General features: G+C 39.3%; 1 protein-coding gene across 2 annotated transcripts; it reads right to left on the reverse strand.

The window, feature by feature from the left end:
• Nucleotides 1-372: 372 nt before the first annotated feature.
• LOC114320136 (protein transport protein SEC24 A-like) lies at nucleotides 373-17,917 on the reverse strand. 2 transcript variants are annotated; one of them, XM_028267248.2, is made up of 14 exons: nucleotides 17,578-17,917; nucleotides 9,900-11,038; nucleotides 9,660-9,798; nucleotides 9,136-9,326; nucleotides 7,648-7,755; nucleotides 7,363-7,566; nucleotides 7,011-7,242; nucleotides 5,202-5,351; nucleotides 4,889-5,045; nucleotides 4,095-4,222; nucleotides 3,654-3,976; nucleotides 3,392-3,574; nucleotides 1,022-1,262; nucleotides 373-740 (listed from the first exon to the last, which is right to left on the reverse strand). In XM_028267248.2, exons 2-13 carry the CDS (start codon nucleotides 10,989-10,991, stop codon nucleotides 1,029-1,031), a joined length of 3,141 nt encoding a protein of 1,046 aa, XP_028123049.2. In that variant the 5' UTR covers nucleotides 10,992-11,038; nucleotides 17,578-17,917; the 3' UTR covers nucleotides 373-740; nucleotides 1,022-1,028. The 2 variants fall into 2 exon arrangements, with proteins under 2 accessions (XP_028123049.2, XP_082762995.1); XM_082906869.1 differs by having other exon boundaries at nucleotides 1,022-1,268.
• Between the last annotated feature and the right edge of the window lie 775 nt (nucleotides 17,918-18,692).

Below are 18,692 nucleotides of genomic sequence, written 5' to 3' on the forward strand. Positions count from 1 at the left end.
AGTCTTATAAATGATTTGCCGCCTCGAGTGATAATTGATTAGAAATATAAGTAGGAGCTACATCAAGGAAATGAAATGCTAGAACCATATTACTGTCCATGTTGGCCATCAAATCTGTGATTTGCTTCTCGGTGACAATGATTAATCCTAGTTGAGCCAAAGCTTTGAAACCTGCAATCAAGAATGATAATGTCACTGAATCGATGATGATGATGATCGTTGTTATTATTTAGAAAATTCACCACCAGAGTAGCATCCACTTCTATTTCGATTTTCTCAAGTCTAGGTTAAGTTGGGTCCATCTCACAAGGACCCAAGTTCAGCGTATGTCTATCCCATGCTAATATTTAAACAAAATGCACCACACGAAAGTAACATAAATACTAGTCTATTGCCTTAATAATATCTCAAAAGTATGTAAACAGACATCATGTATATTACTTAACGACTGGACGTATCACCTGCTCAAAAAAAAAAATTTGTTATCGTCAACAGTAGGTAATAAACCACACAAATTTTATCAGATTCTTTCCATAAAAAAAACAGCTAAATCTCGCAATGAACCCACAAATTGTTGTTTGCATATCTGACTCTGCAACCAGTTTCCATCGAATCAACCACCCATGCTTTGTGGGGAAGCAGCAACTGAATCCAGAATATTTCCGAGCTTCAAATAAAACATTTGGTCGTCTGGAAAGAGAAAAGGTTGGAACAAGCCATCCCCAGCTACAGTGTAAAATCTGGAGAACATTATTAAAAACAAATATATAAGAAGTTATTTTCTAACTGCCTTACTACTTAGCACCCCCAACAGAACACAGACTCCCGCAAAATGAAATGCAAGCCAACATAACAACCAGGTGTGTTCCAAAAGAGGTGTTTCAGTGATTTTTGTTTTTAAAATTTTAACCCATTCTCGTACATTCCCAATGAAAGATACAAAAGAGACAGACTTGTATTTAATATTCTGATTTTGACAGAACATAATCACCTGAGCAACCAGTGAACAACTCATTCTTACCTCTGTACTATGCATTTTGTTGCAGTTGCCGGTGCATATGCAGAATCCAATCTAAATAACCGCTTATACCACCAGTCTGGTCCTCAACTAGGTTTCCAAGGAGAAAGTAACCTTCTCTAGGTTGTTCACCTTGTCTTACAAGGTGACATAGCTGATAATATGAAGGGTCGATCTCTCTAAATTTCTTAATTACTGCCATCATCTTTCTTGACATTTCACTGTCATTCTCACACAGAGTAACCTGATTCTTAAGAACAAAAAGAATACAGTATCAGAAGAGGCCAATCACAGCATAATTGAAAAACAGCCAAGGAAATGACATTGAAGAAAACGACAAGAACACATCATGCATTGACAAGAGTCACACACACACACACAGAAGAGGGGCAATGATTACAAATTAGTGGCTACTACAAATTTTTTGCTCGCCTTCAAAGAAAAGGGCTTAAACACCAACAAGAACTGATGTAAAAGCCAAAATTTTAATACGAATGCAAAGCCAGTAAATGTAACTTAACAGATCACATTCATCAACCAATTTCTTGGAGATAAATTGTAGAAAAGAAAGAATATACACCAGAACAAGTACAACAAACTTAAACAAAAGTATCATGCTTACAGTATGCCTCCAAAGGGGAAGTTTTTCTTTCTATAAAATCCGAGAAACCCTGAAGCAAATCACCGTCCTAGTCCAATTTCTTGGAAATTAATTGTGAAAAGATTATCCACCAAAACGGAACACTTCTTTACTAGATTCCTAACCTCGAGCTGCTAAGTCTGGCAATGTATATATTGAACACAACTAAGATATTTTCATCAATTAACAGATATTAGGACTCTGTTAAAGAAAAACTATGATGTATTCATATCCATCTAGAGTTTGATCAATGAATGGACATTCAGAGAACGTGAGGCAACATTTAATTTCTAATATAATCGAGAATCAATTTGGTCATGCCCCCATATGGATATAACCCCAATGTGATTGTGCATGCTAATGATAGAAAAACAAAAGCTCTTAACTGTGTCTCTTCCCACATCAGGTCAGAGCTCGTGTGGAGTAAGGTGCTTCCATGCCTCCAAAAGTTAGGCTAGTCCTTTTGGTGTGCTGCGGTGTGTTTGATGACTTACTGAACCACCTGATGAATATTCCCCCAATGTGTGCATGTTAATGAGAAAAAATTTAGCCATGCATATACACTATGTGGGCCGCATATACAAGTCTTCAGTCTTCACAAAGGATAATAAATTTGGACCAAACTTAGAAGAAACTTTCTTTGACACCAGATGACTATGAAAATTAAAATAATCATTAACTTGATTTTAATATGTACTAATGTTTCCTAATTTTTATTGTAATTAAGGGATCTTTTCTGCCATGTCCCAAATAAATGGGGAGGGGGGAAATCTAAATAAGCTGCAGTTATACAACTATTCTAGCACATCAGATGAAACATAGATTCCATTGTTTTTAGCCCAAATATCATCTGTCTCTATCTTCACACACAACCACAGTACATGTGACAAAGGATACATAGTAAATTATGCTAGTTCATGAACAATATTTTCAAAACCTCATAAATCTGGCAGTCAAATCTCTTAATAGACTTTTTAGGTGGGATCAAAGTTTCATTTCCAGTTTAGGTGCAAGCAAGGAAGGCATAATTTGACTTTTTTTTGGCTTCTTTGGCTGGCGGAACTTGTCCCTCCAATTATCGGAGTTATTTATCAAATAGCATTTCAGTGGGTGAACTTGGTCCCAACCAAAAATTAGAGAACAAATTTGTTCACCTTGTGTGAACATTACACACTTTTTTATTGGTGGATGAGTCGTGTGGTCCCACTTTTCACATCACAATAGACCAATCACAGTGAAGTATAATGTTCACACACTACAAAAGTGTGAACAAATTTGCACTGAAAAACTTAACACTCCAGGGCCAACAGTCACTTAACTACATATATGTAAAAAATGCATTATGTAATATTCCACAGTTACTGAAGGATTGACAGTGTCTGTATTCCTGTAAGTACATGCATAGCCACTTTCGAAAACTCATTGGACTATAGGATAAGTCTTGAAAATTACCATTCTATGCTCTGGTAAAATAGTGTAGTACATGACAAGGACACACCAATTTTGTTTTTGTTTTTCATGTTAGAAGCATGCAAGCCCAGACTCAAACATCAAACACTCTGATCAAATAAGAATTTATTCAATTGACATCATCACATCAAACACTCAAACCAAAGCTGGCAATTGGGATCTAGAAAATATTTTAAAATAAATCACAACAAATGCAAAACTTAAAATATCAAAAAATGCATTATGTATTTAATATTTTAGAATATTACAGATAAGAAACATACCTTCGAAAAGTCTGTTGCAGAGTCTTCCCTCAGTAGGTTCATAGCTATATCAGGTGAAAGCATTTTACCAAACCAGATAACAAACCGGAAACCATCATCATAAACATAAAGGCCTCCGGAATCTAAGCTATCTGCCATAAGTGGTAGCCTTGAAATGTTAAACTCATCAGCCATTGAAGATGCCTGCAAATAAGAGATGCAGCTGGAGCTATAAAATTCACAAGATTAAAAGTATAATTGCCAAAAATTCAAACACATGTACCTTTACAAGATACTCATCAATCCGAACCAAATTAGGATATAGCAACTTCAACAATCTTTTAACTGGTAAAGTCATCATGGCGTGCCCTGCTGCGCAGCGTTCGTCGAGCTGTGCATCAGCGTATCCACCACGAAGGGCTATTGACTTACATAGTGCTAAGCCATACAAAGGCAAGAACTTCAGTGTTTCTGGGTATATCATCCTGCCTACCAAGCGATGCTGCACAGCATATAGGTTCCTATATTCTCTCAGGGCTTTGACAATCCTCTGTTGAACTGAGTTTCGAGCTTCTTCCAGTTTATATGACAGAGTTTTCTCAATTGCTGCATATTAATTCAGTTTAAAATTTTAAGTCAAGAACCTAACTAATAACGCTCACATTCCATGGTCAAATATGACATATTAGCCAACAGTAGGGGAGGGACGAGGTGCCTATTGTACCTAGCCTACAAAACAAAGAAACAATGGAACCAGTATCAGCCTGGCGATGCATCTCTCCTAGATCTGCAACTACTGGCGCCGCTGCAGTATGTACTCTGATACGCCTCTCTCCAGAAGATGAAGTGTATCTTTTGATGTTTAAGAAAAACCATTTGTAATCTATTCCCCACCCATTAAAGTTTCCATAGGATTAAACATGGTTAAGCAATTGCATATTCAGAACAAAACAGAACTAGTGAAACTGCTTCCACAATCTACAAAGTCAGACTAACTAGAAAAAAATATGAAAAGAGAAGAAATCAAAGTACAAATAAAGTACAGATGTAAAACCATATTTGGAAATGACTGTGGTCCAAGATAGGAATTCACTTCATGCTCAATTAGAATGTTTGCACAGTAGCATGCCGTAGGGGGAAAAGTTATACCCATCTTGAGAAATTGAATCAGTAGGGTATGAATTTTACCCCCTACACATGCTAAAGCATGTCACTCTGAAAGGCATTTGAGTCATGATTGTCAAAAGGATCCAACGGGTAAAAAGAAATCTTCTACCAATAAGCGTAAAAAGGACCTTGGGCATTGGGTGGTCATAACCACCCTACATGAGCAAATGACTTAGAAATGAGAAAAATTATAATAAAGTATTTCTTTTGCTTTGTGCAGAAATGAAAATTGAATATAAAACCAAGACGTTTCTAAAATAGACAACTTTTCCAAAAGACATCTGGCACACTTCCATGCATGTGCACCAAAATAAGCATGCTTGAATTTCTTTTGCAAGAAATAAAGGATACAACAAAGCAACTTGAAAATATACAGTCTGAGTGGTCAATAATGTTTCTTCAAGATTCAACTGCATTGCATAAGCTTTATCACAGTCTACAGCTGGAAGCGCTAACAAATCCGTGGACCGCAACATAAAATTCCCATGGTAAGATGTGAACCTCACACCTAACACAGTACAAGAACATGAAAATTAGCTTTCCATATCCAAATTGTACAAAAGAAACTTCACTAGAAAGTAAAAAAACAAAAACAAAAACAAACAAACACACACACACACAATGGCTTGAATATAGTGGTATTTAGACTATCAGAATCACTGACCTTTTCCACATCTTATGCGCATGACAGCTTCCCAGGCAGTTTCTCTTGTAAGATCTCTGGCTAACTCATGTCTCAACTTCTCTTTGTGAATGGCTGAGTGGAAGCTCGGATAGTAATATACTTGACCACCAGTATATTTTGCCAAAGTTCCTATATAGAAAAACAAAAGTTGGAAATAAGACTAGGAATAGTTTCAGAAAACTAAAAGTCTGTATTGAACAAAGTGGGTGTTTGGAAAGTTGCTATTTTAGTAAGTTATTTTAGTTTTTGGCTATTTTAGTAGGCTAAAATTTTTGTGTTTGGGAAGATGATTGGATTTTTTTGTAATTGGATGTGATGTTTGTTAGAGTAAAAATGAAATGATTATGAGTTTGATGTGACATTTTGTCTTATGACTATTTTAGCCTATTTTGTCTTTTAGTGCTATTTTAGCCAAAAAAGCTAAAAAGCATTCTTCCCAAACACCCCCAAAATGTTCACAAAATACTACAAGAGAATTTGTGTGTTGCTTTTTTCCCCAGTTAGCCGGCTTTTTCTTTGCAGACATACATAGTTGAAGTCAATTAACAGATCTAGTAATCTTAAAAGGTCCAGTGTCAGTCTTACTCAGGTTCCAAGACTACTTAACCACCAAAATTTCCTTCTCAAGAGTCAAGCCAGAGTCCTCTCTTTTTCCCCTAGAAAGGTTTAAGAGTCCTCTATATATATAGTGATGAACGAATCTTTTTTTTTTTTCTTCCTGAAACAATGAACGGAAACATCAAGCTTATTGCTTATAATGTGTGCTATTAGTGCTTAAGAGCCAAGGAGGAATTACCTATTGCTTTTATCTTCCATTTGCCTTTCCTTTTTCTCCTCTACCCTTTCAAAATCTAAACTACTTAGAGAAACCAAACATACTTCATTTTCATTATCCCATTTTTAGTATTAGTGGCAGCTACATGCTTCATTGCATTATAAGCATAGTACATAACCAGTATGAAATCATCAAAACGGGAACTTCCACATTTGAAATTTGGACCAAAATGTAAGGTCCTTACAGCAATTGTCAAATCCAGTATATGGACCTAATTTAGCAAATCATAGTATAAGAATAGTAGCATAGGACTCATCAAAAGAGGGAGGCATAGAAGCATACTTTTACAACAAAAGTGCCACAATCAGATAATTCTGAAGATGTGACAGGAATATGTATGTCAGAACTTAAAATATTTCTAACCAGCCAAAAGTACGAAGCAATATAAGGTGCTCATGATTAACTGAATGTGAAATATTTTTAATTCAGACCTCTTAAGGAAGTACTATGGACGTAATGTCTAAAACTCTAGATATCAGAATCAATGGAAACAAAAAGGATAAAGCCAGAATCATAATGTAACTAGTCATAACAAAAATAATTGACAAGATAAAGTTCTCAAAAATCAATAAATGATTGTTTACGGCCCATTTGGTTCATGTTTTTCATGCTTCAGTTTTTAAAATTTTGAAAACACAAAACAAAAACCTGTGTAATTTTTTTAAACTGTTTTCAAAACAAGGCTCCAAAGTGTGTGTGTGTGTGTGTGTGTGTGTGTGTGAGAGAGAGAGAGAGAGAGGTGTGTGTGTGTGTGTGGGTGGGGGGGGGGAGTGTTTCAGTTTGTTTGGCAACAAGTGAAACCACGCAGGTGAACAGTAATCGGAAGCCTATTCACACCCCAAACACTCTTGGGAAGAAAAAGTCATGCAACCAAACAACCCCTTGAGTTTCAATTTCAGACTTAAGTACAGCCCTCTCTAAGTGAAACAGCAATATGCTCAATTTGCACCAACCTAGTGAAGCTATATCAGTGTACTTGTCACTGAATGCATATACATCCACTGCTATCTGACACTTGGTACAATCAGCAGCCATCTGTTTGTAAAATGGATCTTCAGGTATTCTTAACACATGCTCTTTATCTGTTCCATAAACACGAAGATCATCTCCACGCAACCTTAAGCGGCCAACACCAAGTGAAGGCAGTGTATTCTGGAAAATCAACAATTTACCACCAAGTTGGCCCTGTATAGAGGGGAAATATGTTAATGCTAAGTCAACATATGGTCAAACTACTTTTGAAAGGACAACAACAGGTTATGTTTAACAGTTCAAAATGGTGCAGGCAAAAAGCACGGAGCATACCATAACCATAAATGCTGCTTTAAGAGCTGGACCAAAAGCAGATTCCACATTCACATTGTCCTGAAACATTGAGGATAAACTATCTAGAAAAGCATCCACCACAGTCCTTGATTCTGACAAGTTGACAAGGAGATCATCAGGCAAAGGAACAAATATATCATCCAGATCTGAGACCACCATCATTTGAGGCTGCGTCAAAGACGACTGGTGCAAGAGAAACCCAAACATCATTCAACATGACTGGAAACTAAATTATGTTGTAGAAAAATCACTAGCTTTACTTGCCTTCATGTTATAAAAATGTATGGTGCTGTCAAAAGTTATGAACCCAATTTGTGTTCTGGGACAGCCAGGCAATTTATCCAAACAAGACTTAATAGTTTGTGCCACAACCTGAAAAAGAACTTTAAAAGTGAACATAAATCCAAGTACTTTTTATATATATATATATATAAAAAAAAAAGGCACCACATTGTTATCATTAAAAATAGAATTTACAATTGAACAAGGGATACTTAATAAAATTCTTGAACAAAATGACCTTAATTGAAGGAAGAGCATCACCATACAAAAGGAAGCTCACAACTACACGACTCCATCTTTGATTGTATAATCATAAACAACCTTAACACTGCCATATATAAATGACCATAGATAGGCCTGTCAATGTATCGGATTTAACCAACCTCAAATATCCGAATCAGTTCAATAAATCCAGTTCGATTATCCGACTACATCCGAATCCAATTAATACAATTTTAAACGGATAGGATTCGGATAATGCCGATACAATCCGATTACCCAATTACATCCAAATATGTATAATCTTAGCATTCTTTTATTTCATGTCATCCATTTCTTGTTTCCTTTTATGATCCTGTTCAGCAGAGCAGCTTATTTAAAAATCCAACATTAGCATTGCCCAAAAAATTAGTTGTTTTGATTTGGTCTGATACATTGATGCTCATTTGAACAGAGAACAATGATTTGAAAATCCAGTATTAGCATTTATGTACTTTAAAGTTACAGGATTGCTCAGCAAGAAAGGAAATGAAAACACCTCAAGTGCACGCAAATTGACAAGGTAAAAAAATTCATTTTCCATTTGTGCTGTTGGCTATGGGGATCCAGAACACATCAGTGGACTCTTGTCTGGCTTTCATTGTCTTCTTTGGATCCTTGTAATTACAAACACTCAGCTTCTACATATACCAGATTAATTTGTTTCTCCAGCGTTAGATGGAGATGATACCAAAGTTGTTCCAATGTATGTTATAATTAAAATAAATAAATAAATACAATAAAATTTGGACCGGATAGGGTTCATGGATCGGTCATCTGAATTACATGTATTCGAATTCAGATTGCCATGATCAGATTTGTCAATTTCAGATTCGGATGGATGACTAATCGGATTGGATCTGATTAGTCATATGTATCTATTCTGACCAGCCTATACACTGCCATTTATAGAAAGAGCTTTCTATAGAACACAATCAAAGCCCTGATCATTATTTCTATCACAGACCTATGAAACTGTTTCATTTTACACTCACAGCTGATTAAGTAATATGAATCAACAGATTAGTTCAGTTCCTTCAAAAAAAGAGAGAAACAAAAGAAATAAATATAAAAAAAAAAGAAAAAGAAACACAGAGACAACCATAAATTCAAGGTTGTACGGGAAAAAATCAGTCAAATAATGTATGCATAGGCATGGAACAATGCAAGATAAGTTGCTAAAGTCCATCCTTGTTTTCTAAAAGTGCATACCTCAAGCATTCCACTTCTAACAGCGGATATCGATACGTCAATGAGGAAAAAGTATCGTGGAGGCATTGGAGGCCGCACCATATATTCAGCAGGAGCAATGAATTCTACGCTGCCCTTGCTAAGCTCAGGCCGTTCATTCAAATCAACTCTTCTGCCGCTGGCATCTAAATGGGCAAAATAATCACCCGAAACTGGAAAAGTGATGAACATAGATCAGTACGGATGCCTTCAAAATGGAAAAATCTACCACAGGACACAACAATGTTCTACCCTAGACCCAAACCCAAAGGTTGCATCAGAAGGATCCTGTTTAGCAAACACAATTCAGCTTGCATGGTCTGACATTGCATTGGAGGTTCTCTTCATATACAACAACAATGTAAACTGTACAGTGTACCCAGTCCACACATTACATATATATGCAAAAACACATTATATAATGCACTGTGCTTTTGCATGACTGTTTCAGTTGGCAAAACAGATTCTGAAGTCACGTTCGCCATGGAAGATAATTTGGAATTTACCATCATTAAGCAAAGCACAGATGTTGCAGCGCCACTTTCTTCCACCATCTGTGAATGTCACGTATGGATTCACATATGTTCGACATCTTCTACAACGAACAATGCCAGTTGGGGCAAAGTTAACTATCGGCACCTCCTCCTGAATGAAGAGGTTTCACAAGTAGAAGAAATAAAAAACATATCATTAAAGCATGTCCAATATGATCAAAATGCAATAATTCTGAGTGGATAGATGCTCACCCCATCAGGAGCTTCTGCAAGAGGGCACACAACTGCTCCAAGAGGCAAATGCCACCTTGAAACCAAAGACTGAGAATTTGGAATAGCACTAGTTGTAAGACGTAGATATCTAGAACTGCAATTCATGGGATACATCTCAGCAAAAGACTTTGGCTCCACATCACCATCCAATGGCCTTGGTAATGCTTTAGAATCAAATCCCTGATCAATTGTTGTTCCAGGGACAGAAGCAAGAGACAGAGAGCTGAAGTCTTCAGTCAAGCCCTGCACAGCTCCCATTTGTGGTCCAGAGCCTTGGTGTGGCATTTGTTCCCTTGAATAGACACCTAAAGGAGCAGCAACAGGTGGACGGGGAACGTAACCTCCTTGATGAGCTAGAAAAGGGGAAGATGTCGCAGGTGGGGGGGGACCATAACCTCCCTGACGGGTAGCAAAAGGGGTAGACTGTACAGGTGGAGGCTGTGTAACTACCTTAGATGGCATACTAGGATAACCAGGAAAAGCTGACTGTGATGACTCCAAGGTTGTCCTTGGAGCAGAAAACGACGGATCTAAAGATGATGGAGGTACATTCATGCTTGATGGCACATGGTTTATGCTCTGAGGGGGTGATCCCATCGGCACATATGGTACCTGGGGTTGTGGATGAAGAGAAGATGGCGGGGATGGAACATGACCTGCTGGAGGTCTAATTGGTGGAGAAAAAACTGGCTGCCCCAGAGCAGAATTGCATGGAAAGGCTACTTGAGCTGTTGAAGGAAATTGTGGTGTTGGGAAACGCTGGAAAGGTCCAACAGATGGTGGAGCATATGATGATGGTGGAGGAGGTATAGATGGATCATCATATTTACCTGTTTGTGTAGGTCTAAAACCAGATGCTTCTGATCCAACCATGGGCCCAGACGATAAGAAAGGCCTTGTAGTCTGTGGAGCACTTAGTGGTGTGGGTCTAAAAGCAGGGGCCTCCGATCCAACCACAGGGCCAGATGATAAAAAAGATGTCGTACTCTGAGAAACAGCAGCAAAGGGTGGAGGACTAGGTCTTTGATGGAAATTTCCACGGTTAGGATTTTTTGTCCCCATGGTTTCCATATTTCACACTTGATCTCCTTCCAATGGCTATGCTCCCGTGAATAATCCTGCAAGAACATGTCATTATTTAAAAAAGAAGAATTATAAGACATCCAAAAGACAAAACTTAGAGAATAACTCACAAAGCATTTATCACAAGAAATTCAGGGTCACTTCAAATATAGGACGGTAAAACAAATCAAAGGATAAATTAACAGGTGTATTGAAAAACACCTGATAATTTTTACTATTTCCTGTTGATTGATTGAAATGCCAAGACAGCCCCTTGCTTCCAAAATATTCTCTTCAAAGGATAAATTAACAGGTATATTGAAAAACAAACAAGCAAATAATTTCACTAATTGAAACGCTGACAGTTTTTGTAAACCTATTTCGATCACATACATGAGCAGCTCCACTGATGGACAAGTGGTGCCAGCCAAACCCACTGAAAATATGGGGGCAAAAAAATTATTTCTTATATTTTTTTTAAGGAAAAACTTAGCATAGTTGGCAGTTGTCACCACTGGAAAAGGGGTTTGAAACCTGGCCACTTCATCCAGTGCTAACAAAAATGACAACCCTCCACCTACATGAGATGCAAAGGCTCTGACCAACGAGCTAGTCCCGTTGGTTGACTATATTGTTTATTTATGTATCAATATTGATTAGTTCTAATGGATAAATTTTGAAATAAATAAATAGTATACTATTAAAAATAACAATGATACTAAGCAGTTTTTGAATGTGACCACTTACAACAAAAATCCAGAAGTAATCACTGATTTAACAATTACTTAGCAATCCCTGGTTTCCTGATGTGTTGCCCATTTCACCCAAGTGTTAATAGTATGTAGATATTATAATAGTAGATAATATATGTAGATATTATATTTAATAGATTATATTAAATATAGATAGTTGTTGCATAGTTGTTGCTAGCCTAGCACAGAGATGCTTTCTTTTCCTTTTGCTATCTTTCGGTGGCTTCATCATTTTGTCTTGTAAAACATCTCCTATATAATGGAGGTTCCATTTGGTTGCAATACACATCAAAAACACAGAGCTAATTTGCTCTCTCAATCTTTCTCAATTTCTTATATGGTATCAGAGCACAGGTTTTCTGCCTAGCCTCTTCTTCCAACATATTTTTTCTGCAGATTGCATTTCATCTGTATCCCTTTTTCGTCCATCTCTGAAATACAGTTTTCACCACACCAGAGCCTTCGTCTCCTCCGGACGATTCCAACGCCACCAATTTCAGCCCAATCAGACGTTACACGCGCTCTCACGCGCCACTTCTGTGAACGGCGCGTCGCCTGCCTCCGCCTTCCGCCTCACACGCGCTCTACGCGTCCTCCACATTGTCCCGTGCTAACGTGCACCGCGCACTACCTTGCTAACGTGCGCCGCGTGTTTCTGACGTCAGCACACGTCAGCCCTCTCTGCTACCGTGCACTGCCTGGCCTGTTTTTGCTAACGTGCGCCGCGCCCTTTCTTGCTAACGTGCGCCGCGTGTTTCTGACGTCAGCACACGTCAGCCCTCTCTGCTACCGTGCACTGCCTGGCCTGTTTTGCTAACGTGCGCCGCGCCCTTTCTTGCTAACGTGCGCCGCGCCCCTTTGCCTCTTATTTTTGTGCCTCTGTGGTCATATTTTGGGTCGTTTCACTCCTTTTCCCACTAATTTCGGCCTTCTGAATTCACTGGTAACCTCGGTTTTTTCAAATTCTACCGCCATTGTGCTATTTTTCCCTCATGGATCGCCCGGATTCCTCTAATCACCCTATTTCCGTTATTCTTGACGGGACTAATTATGTCCTTTGGGCACAAGCCATGTCTGGCTTCCTCAAAGGCAAGAAACTTTGGCGTATCATTACTGGGGATGTGTGCAAACCAGTCCCAGCAACCACGGAATCCGCTGCCACGGACTCCGCTGCCAAATATATCGACCGACTAAAAGATTGGGATAGTAAAAACTATCAGATCATCACCTGGCTTCGCAATACTTCTATTACATCCATCAGCCTTCAGTTTGGTAGGTTCCAACTTGAGTCTGCTTCCTCTCCAGCCAAGGCCATCTGGGATTTTTTGCAAGAACGCTATCAGACTACCGGTCTTGCTCACCAATATCAGCTTCTGAGTCATCTTCACCGTATGCGCCAAGAAAACACTCAGACCATTAATGATTTCCTCTCCCAAATGTATTATGTTTGGGATCAACTCGCTCTTTCTGAGCCTCCATGGCCTCATACTGAGGATGCTGCCTTGTTTACTACCTACCGTGACCAACAGCGCTTGGTTCAGTTTCTCATGGCTCTCACTCCTCGTTTTGAGCCCGTCCGCGCATCTCTCCTACATCGCACTCCTTTACCCACTCTTGAGCAAGCCGTTTCTGAACTCCTGTCCGAGGAAACCAGGTTTGGTACTCTCCATCCACACCCTGTGGACTCTGTTCTTGCTACTCCCCAGATTCGGAGTTCTCCTTCACCACAGCGGTCCACTACCTGCAACTATTGTCACAACCGCAATCTTCCATCGACTCATCTTCTGGTTCATTGTCCCGTTCGTCTTTGTCGATTTTGCAACAAGACTGGCCCCGGTCATCTCCAACAAGATTGCTTCCGCAATCCTACCCGTGCCTCTCGCCATGGTCCTTCCACCGGGAATCTTTCCCGCAGCAACTCTCACCGTTCTGGGACTCCATTTAAAAACATGCCTGCTCCACGCACTGCTGCTGCCGCCTCCGAAGATTCACCTTCTTCTGTCCCTGTAGATCCTTCCACTCCGGTCTTCTCTCATATCGATGTTGAAGCCATGTTTCAACATTTTTGGCAGCATTCCGGTACTCCTCCATCTACTGCTTTGTCTACCACCGCAGGTAACACTTCCTGGTACTTTGACTCCGCTTGTTGTAATCACATGACCTTTGATCCTACTATTTTTACTCCTCTCTCTTCGACTCCTCATGTTCCTTCTATCCATACTGCTGATGGGTCTCTACTGTCTGTAAGTCATGTTGGGTCTGTTTCCACCTCTCACTTATCTTTATCCCATGTATATCTTATGCCTGCTCTCACTTTAAATCTTATCTCCATTAGTCAATTATGTGAGCATGGTCTAACTGTTACCTTTTCCCATACTGGTTGTTTGGTGCAGGACCCTCGGACCAGGCAAACTCTTGGGATAGGCCGTAAGCAAGGACGTCTCTACAAACTTATCCATCTTCATGTTCCGGATTCCTCTCAAATCACTGCTCCTACCACTGCTACTACTGCTCCTCCTTTATCTCATTTTCAGCTTTGGCACTATCGTTTGGGCCATCTTTCTGTTGGTCGTTTGAAGTCTTTAATTTCTAGTGGTCATTTGGGTACTGTAAGTTCTGATGCTTTCAATTGTGTGTCCTGTCAACTTGCAAAACAACCTGCTTTGTCGTTTAATAAAAGTGATTCTGTTTCTCTTGCGCCCTTTGATCTCATTCATTCTGATATTTGGGGACCCTCTCCTACTCCTACTATGGGAGGCGCACGTTATTTTGTTGTTTTTATAGATGATTTTTCTCGTTTTACATGGTTGTTTCTTATGAAAAATCGCTCTGAACTCAAACAACTTTATTACAATTTTGCTGCAATGGTTAAAACCCAATTTTCTAAAACTATCAAGATTTTTCGCTCCGACAATGCCATGGAATATAAAGATTTTGACTTTCTTTCTTTCCTTAGGAGTCATGGTACTCAACCTCATCGTTCCTGTCCAGGTACGTCCCAACAAAATGGCCGTGCTGAACGAAAACATCGACATCTACTTGACACTACTCGAGCCCTCCTTCTCTCTTCCTCTTGTCCAGAAAATTTTTGGAGTGAAGCCGCTCTCACTGCTGCTTACACTATCAATTGTATCCCTACACCAGTCATTCATAATCACACTCCATATGAGCGTTTACATGGCACTCGTCCCCCTTACGACACCCTTAGGGTTTTTGGCTCTGCCTGTTTTGTTCTTCTCCAACCTCATGAACGTACCAAACTTGAACCTCGTTCTCACCTTTGTTGCTTCTTGGGGTATGGTATTGAACATAAAGGGTATCGCTGTTGGGATCCTCTCTCCCAGCGTCTCCGTATCTCTCGTCATGTGGTCTTTTGGGAACACACAATGTTTTCCTCCCTCTCTCAATTCCGTTTATCCATTCCCTCACCCTCTCTGTGTTTTACTAACCCTTCTGCAGATCTGTTTTCTGATGAGCTTCCTTCACTGCCCATGCCTGACTCTCTTGAGCCTGCCTTGCCTGCTGGTCTTTCTCAAGCACCTGCCAGCTCTGATGGTCCTGATCTTGCTCCCTCGGACTCCTCACCCCCTGTTGAGTCTCTTCCTCTGGCTCCTCCTCCTCCTGCTCGACCACACCGGGTAATCCAACCTTCTACTCGTCTTCGTGACTTTATTGTTGGTTCTACTGCTTTTTCTACTTATGAACCCACCTCCTATCGGGAGGCTCGCTCTAATCCTCTTTGGCAGCAAGCTATGACTGATGAATTACAGGCTTTAGACAAAACTCACACTTGGGACATTGTTGATCTTCCTCCTGGCAAGACTGCCATTGGCTGTAAATGGGTATACAAAATCAAAACCTGTTCTGATGGCTCTATTGAGCGCTATAAAGCTCGCCTTGTTGCTAAAGGCTTCAATCAAGAATATGGTATTGACTATGAGGAGACCTTTGCTCCTGTTGCTCGTCTCACCTCTGTTCGCAGCCTCATTGCAGTTGCTACTACCCGACACTGGGATCTTTATCAAATGGATGTGAAAAATGCCTTTCTTAATGGTGTTCTTCTTGAGGAGGTCTACATGCAACCTCCCCCTGGGTCTACTTATCCACCTCATAAAGTCTGCAAACTTCAACGTGCTTTATATGGTCTCAAACAAGCTCCCCGCGCTTGGTTTGCCAAGTTCAGCTCTACTATTCATGACTGTGGTTTCACCTCCAGCTCTTATGATACTGCACTGTTTATCCGCAAAACTGCTCAAGGGACCACCTTGCTTCTTCTTTATGTGGATGATATGATTATCACCGGTGATGATGTCAATGGTATTCTTCATCTTAAACAATTTCTTAGCCATCATTTCGAGATGAAAGCCCTTGGTCCTCTCAGCTATTTCTTGGGTCTTGAAATCTTCCATGATTCCACGGGTTCTTTTCTCTCTCAGGCTAAGTACACATCTGATCTTCTCACCCGTGCTGGTCTTACCGATTGCAAGATTTCCTCAACTCCCCTGGAGCCTCAGAGTCGTCTTACCCCTCTTGATGGCACTCTTCTCTCTGATGCTACTCTATATCGTCAGCTGGTTGGCAGTCTTGTCTATCTCACTGTTACTCATCCTGATATTGCCTATGCCGTCCATATTGTCAGCCAGTTTATGTCGGCTCCTCGTACCACACATTATGCTGCGTTAATTCGTATCATTCGCTATCTCAAAGGCACCATGTTTCATGGTCTTCATTATTCCGCCCGCTCCTCTCTCCAGCTTCGTGCTTTCTCTGATGCTGATTGGGCTGGCGATCCTACTGACCGCCGCTCTACTACTGGGTTTTGCTTTTTTCTGGGTGATTCTCTTATTTCTTGGTGCAGTATGAAACAATCTCTTACTGCTCGTTCTAGTACCGAAGCCGAATATCGTGCCCTTGCTGATACTACTCAGGAGCTTCTCTGGCTTCGTTGGCTTCTTGCTGACATGGGTGTTACTCCCTCTGGCGCTACTGCCCTCTTTTGTGACAATCACAGTGCTCTTCAAATTGCTCACAATGATGTTTTTCATGATCGCACCAAGCACATTGAGATTGACTGCCATTTTATTCGGCAACACGTTACTCATGGTACTGTCCATCTCCATCCGATCTCTTCTGTTGATCAACCTGCTGATATCTTCACCAAAGCTCATTCTCCTGGCCGCTTCGTTGACCTTGTCTCCAAACTCAAGTTGGTTGATGTTTGTCCTCCTTGAGTTTGAGGGGGGATGTTAATAGTATGTAGATATTATAATAGTAGATAATATATGTAGATATTATATTTAATAGATTATATTAAATATAGATAGTTGTTGCATAGTTGTTGCTAGCCTAGCACAGAGATGCTTTCTTTTCCTTTTGTTATCTTTCGGTGGCTTCATCATTTTGTCTTGTAAAACATCTCCTATATAATGGAGGTTCCATTTGGTTGCAATACACATAAAAAACACAGAGCTAATTTGCTCTCTCAATCTTTCTCAATTTCTTATAAGAATGAACATAAATGGCCTAAATACAGTCATCCAATTTTTGATTACTGAAACAATTTCAGTATTCCATCATTCCACGCAGCTAAAGATCAAACCTTTAATCTCCCCCCCCCCCCCAAAAAAAAAAAAAAAAAAAATGTAATCAACAACAGGGAACCACTCAAATTAATAATCACGAACGGCCAATACAAGCTAACCTTGATCCCTAATATATTCATGACAGCATTCACAAAATTTAAGCAATCGAACAGCGCGAGAAAGTGTATTCCATTCAAATATCAAAATCTTGAGAATAAATCAATAAACAAAGGTCTGGGGATAGTGCTTAATCAAACATACGGGGATCAAATTCGCATTGAAGGTAACTCCAGCAGTGATGTAACGAATCGGCGGTGTAGTGAATTGAAGATCGCGCCGGAGAAGAGTGCGAACCAAAGTTGTAGAGCATCGGCGATTGGCGACAAAAAGCACAATTACTGCAACAGTGAATTGGATTTGGGCTGCGAAGGCAATTCAGTAGAGAGAGAGAGAGAGAGACGAAGCTACCGAGGGATCGTCATGTAGAGAGATTGAAGAGAAAGAAGAGGAATATAGGAGTTGGAATGAAATTACTCAACAACGTTTTACTGTTACTGCTTGATTGTGTTTTCTGTTGAAAAACTATGGGTCGAATGTTTCCGGATACCAGATCCGGAACTAAGTTATAAAACGGGTCGAGCTCGATGCTAGCCCTCCTACGGACCCACCTAGAGAACTGTTGCTCCGAAAGTTTTGAAAAGAAAAAATGTTTGAGGGCCACAAAAAGTGTGGCTTAAATGGCTCAAAATTGTCAAAAATATATCGTTTTGGGCAAATAAAACGGCAAAACGACGTCGTTTTGACAGTTTTGAGCCATTTGAGCCACATTTTTTGTGGCCCTCTACCATTACTTTTTGAAAAGGCCTACCATTTGAATCTCTAAATTCACTAATAATTATGTGACAAGAGAGATAAATTATAATATAAAAATGTTTAAAAATAGTAAAAGTAGGGCTCTAAGGAGGGCTTTACTTATGTGGTAATGGGTCTCACTCACTTGATGTATGTGTTTTGTTTTTTGTTTTTTTTACTTCATATTATATCATTAGAATTATTGTTAAAGTTTCAAATTTAAAGTTATGAATCATTGTTTATTATAATATTATATTATTATAAGTTAAAATATAAAAAAAAATATAAAAAAAAAAATTGATATCTAAATTAGGTTATTACAAACACTCGTGCACACTTTTACTGGAGGATGAGAAGGAGCATCTACGGGAAAAAAAATAAAATAAAATTGAATAGAACTATAATATTATATTATTATTGATATGTGTTATCATATTAGCAACATATTGTCGGTTATTATGTTAATATGAAAATAACAATTATTTATTAAGAAAGAAAAGTGATATCAAACGTTAATGGTGATG

This window comes from Camellia sinensis, chromosome 14, assembly GCF_055761805.1.
Source record: "Camellia sinensis isolate YWXY chromosome 14, ASM5576180v1, whole genome shotgun sequence".
In the NCBI taxonomy this organism is placed as follows: domain Eukaryota; kingdom Viridiplantae; phylum Streptophyta; class Magnoliopsida; order Ericales; family Theaceae; genus Camellia; species Camellia sinensis.

What these genes read in the sequence shown, in the direction of transcription:
- LOC114320136 (XM_082906869.1), bottom strand. Translation starts at nt 10,991, where the DNA reads ATGGAAACCATGGGGACAAAAAATCCTAACCGTGGAAATTTCCATCAA. An exon ending in TTCTTTGTTTTGTAGGCTAG is followed by an intron (nt 3,977 to 4,094) that starts GTACAATAGGCA and finishes ATTAATATGCAG; the next exon opens with CAATTGAGAAAACTCTGTCA. An exon ending in TTGATGAGTATCTTGTAAAG is followed by an intron (nt 3,575 to 3,653) that starts GTACATGTGTTT and finishes TCTTATTTGCAG; the next exon opens with GCATCTTCAATGGCTGATGA.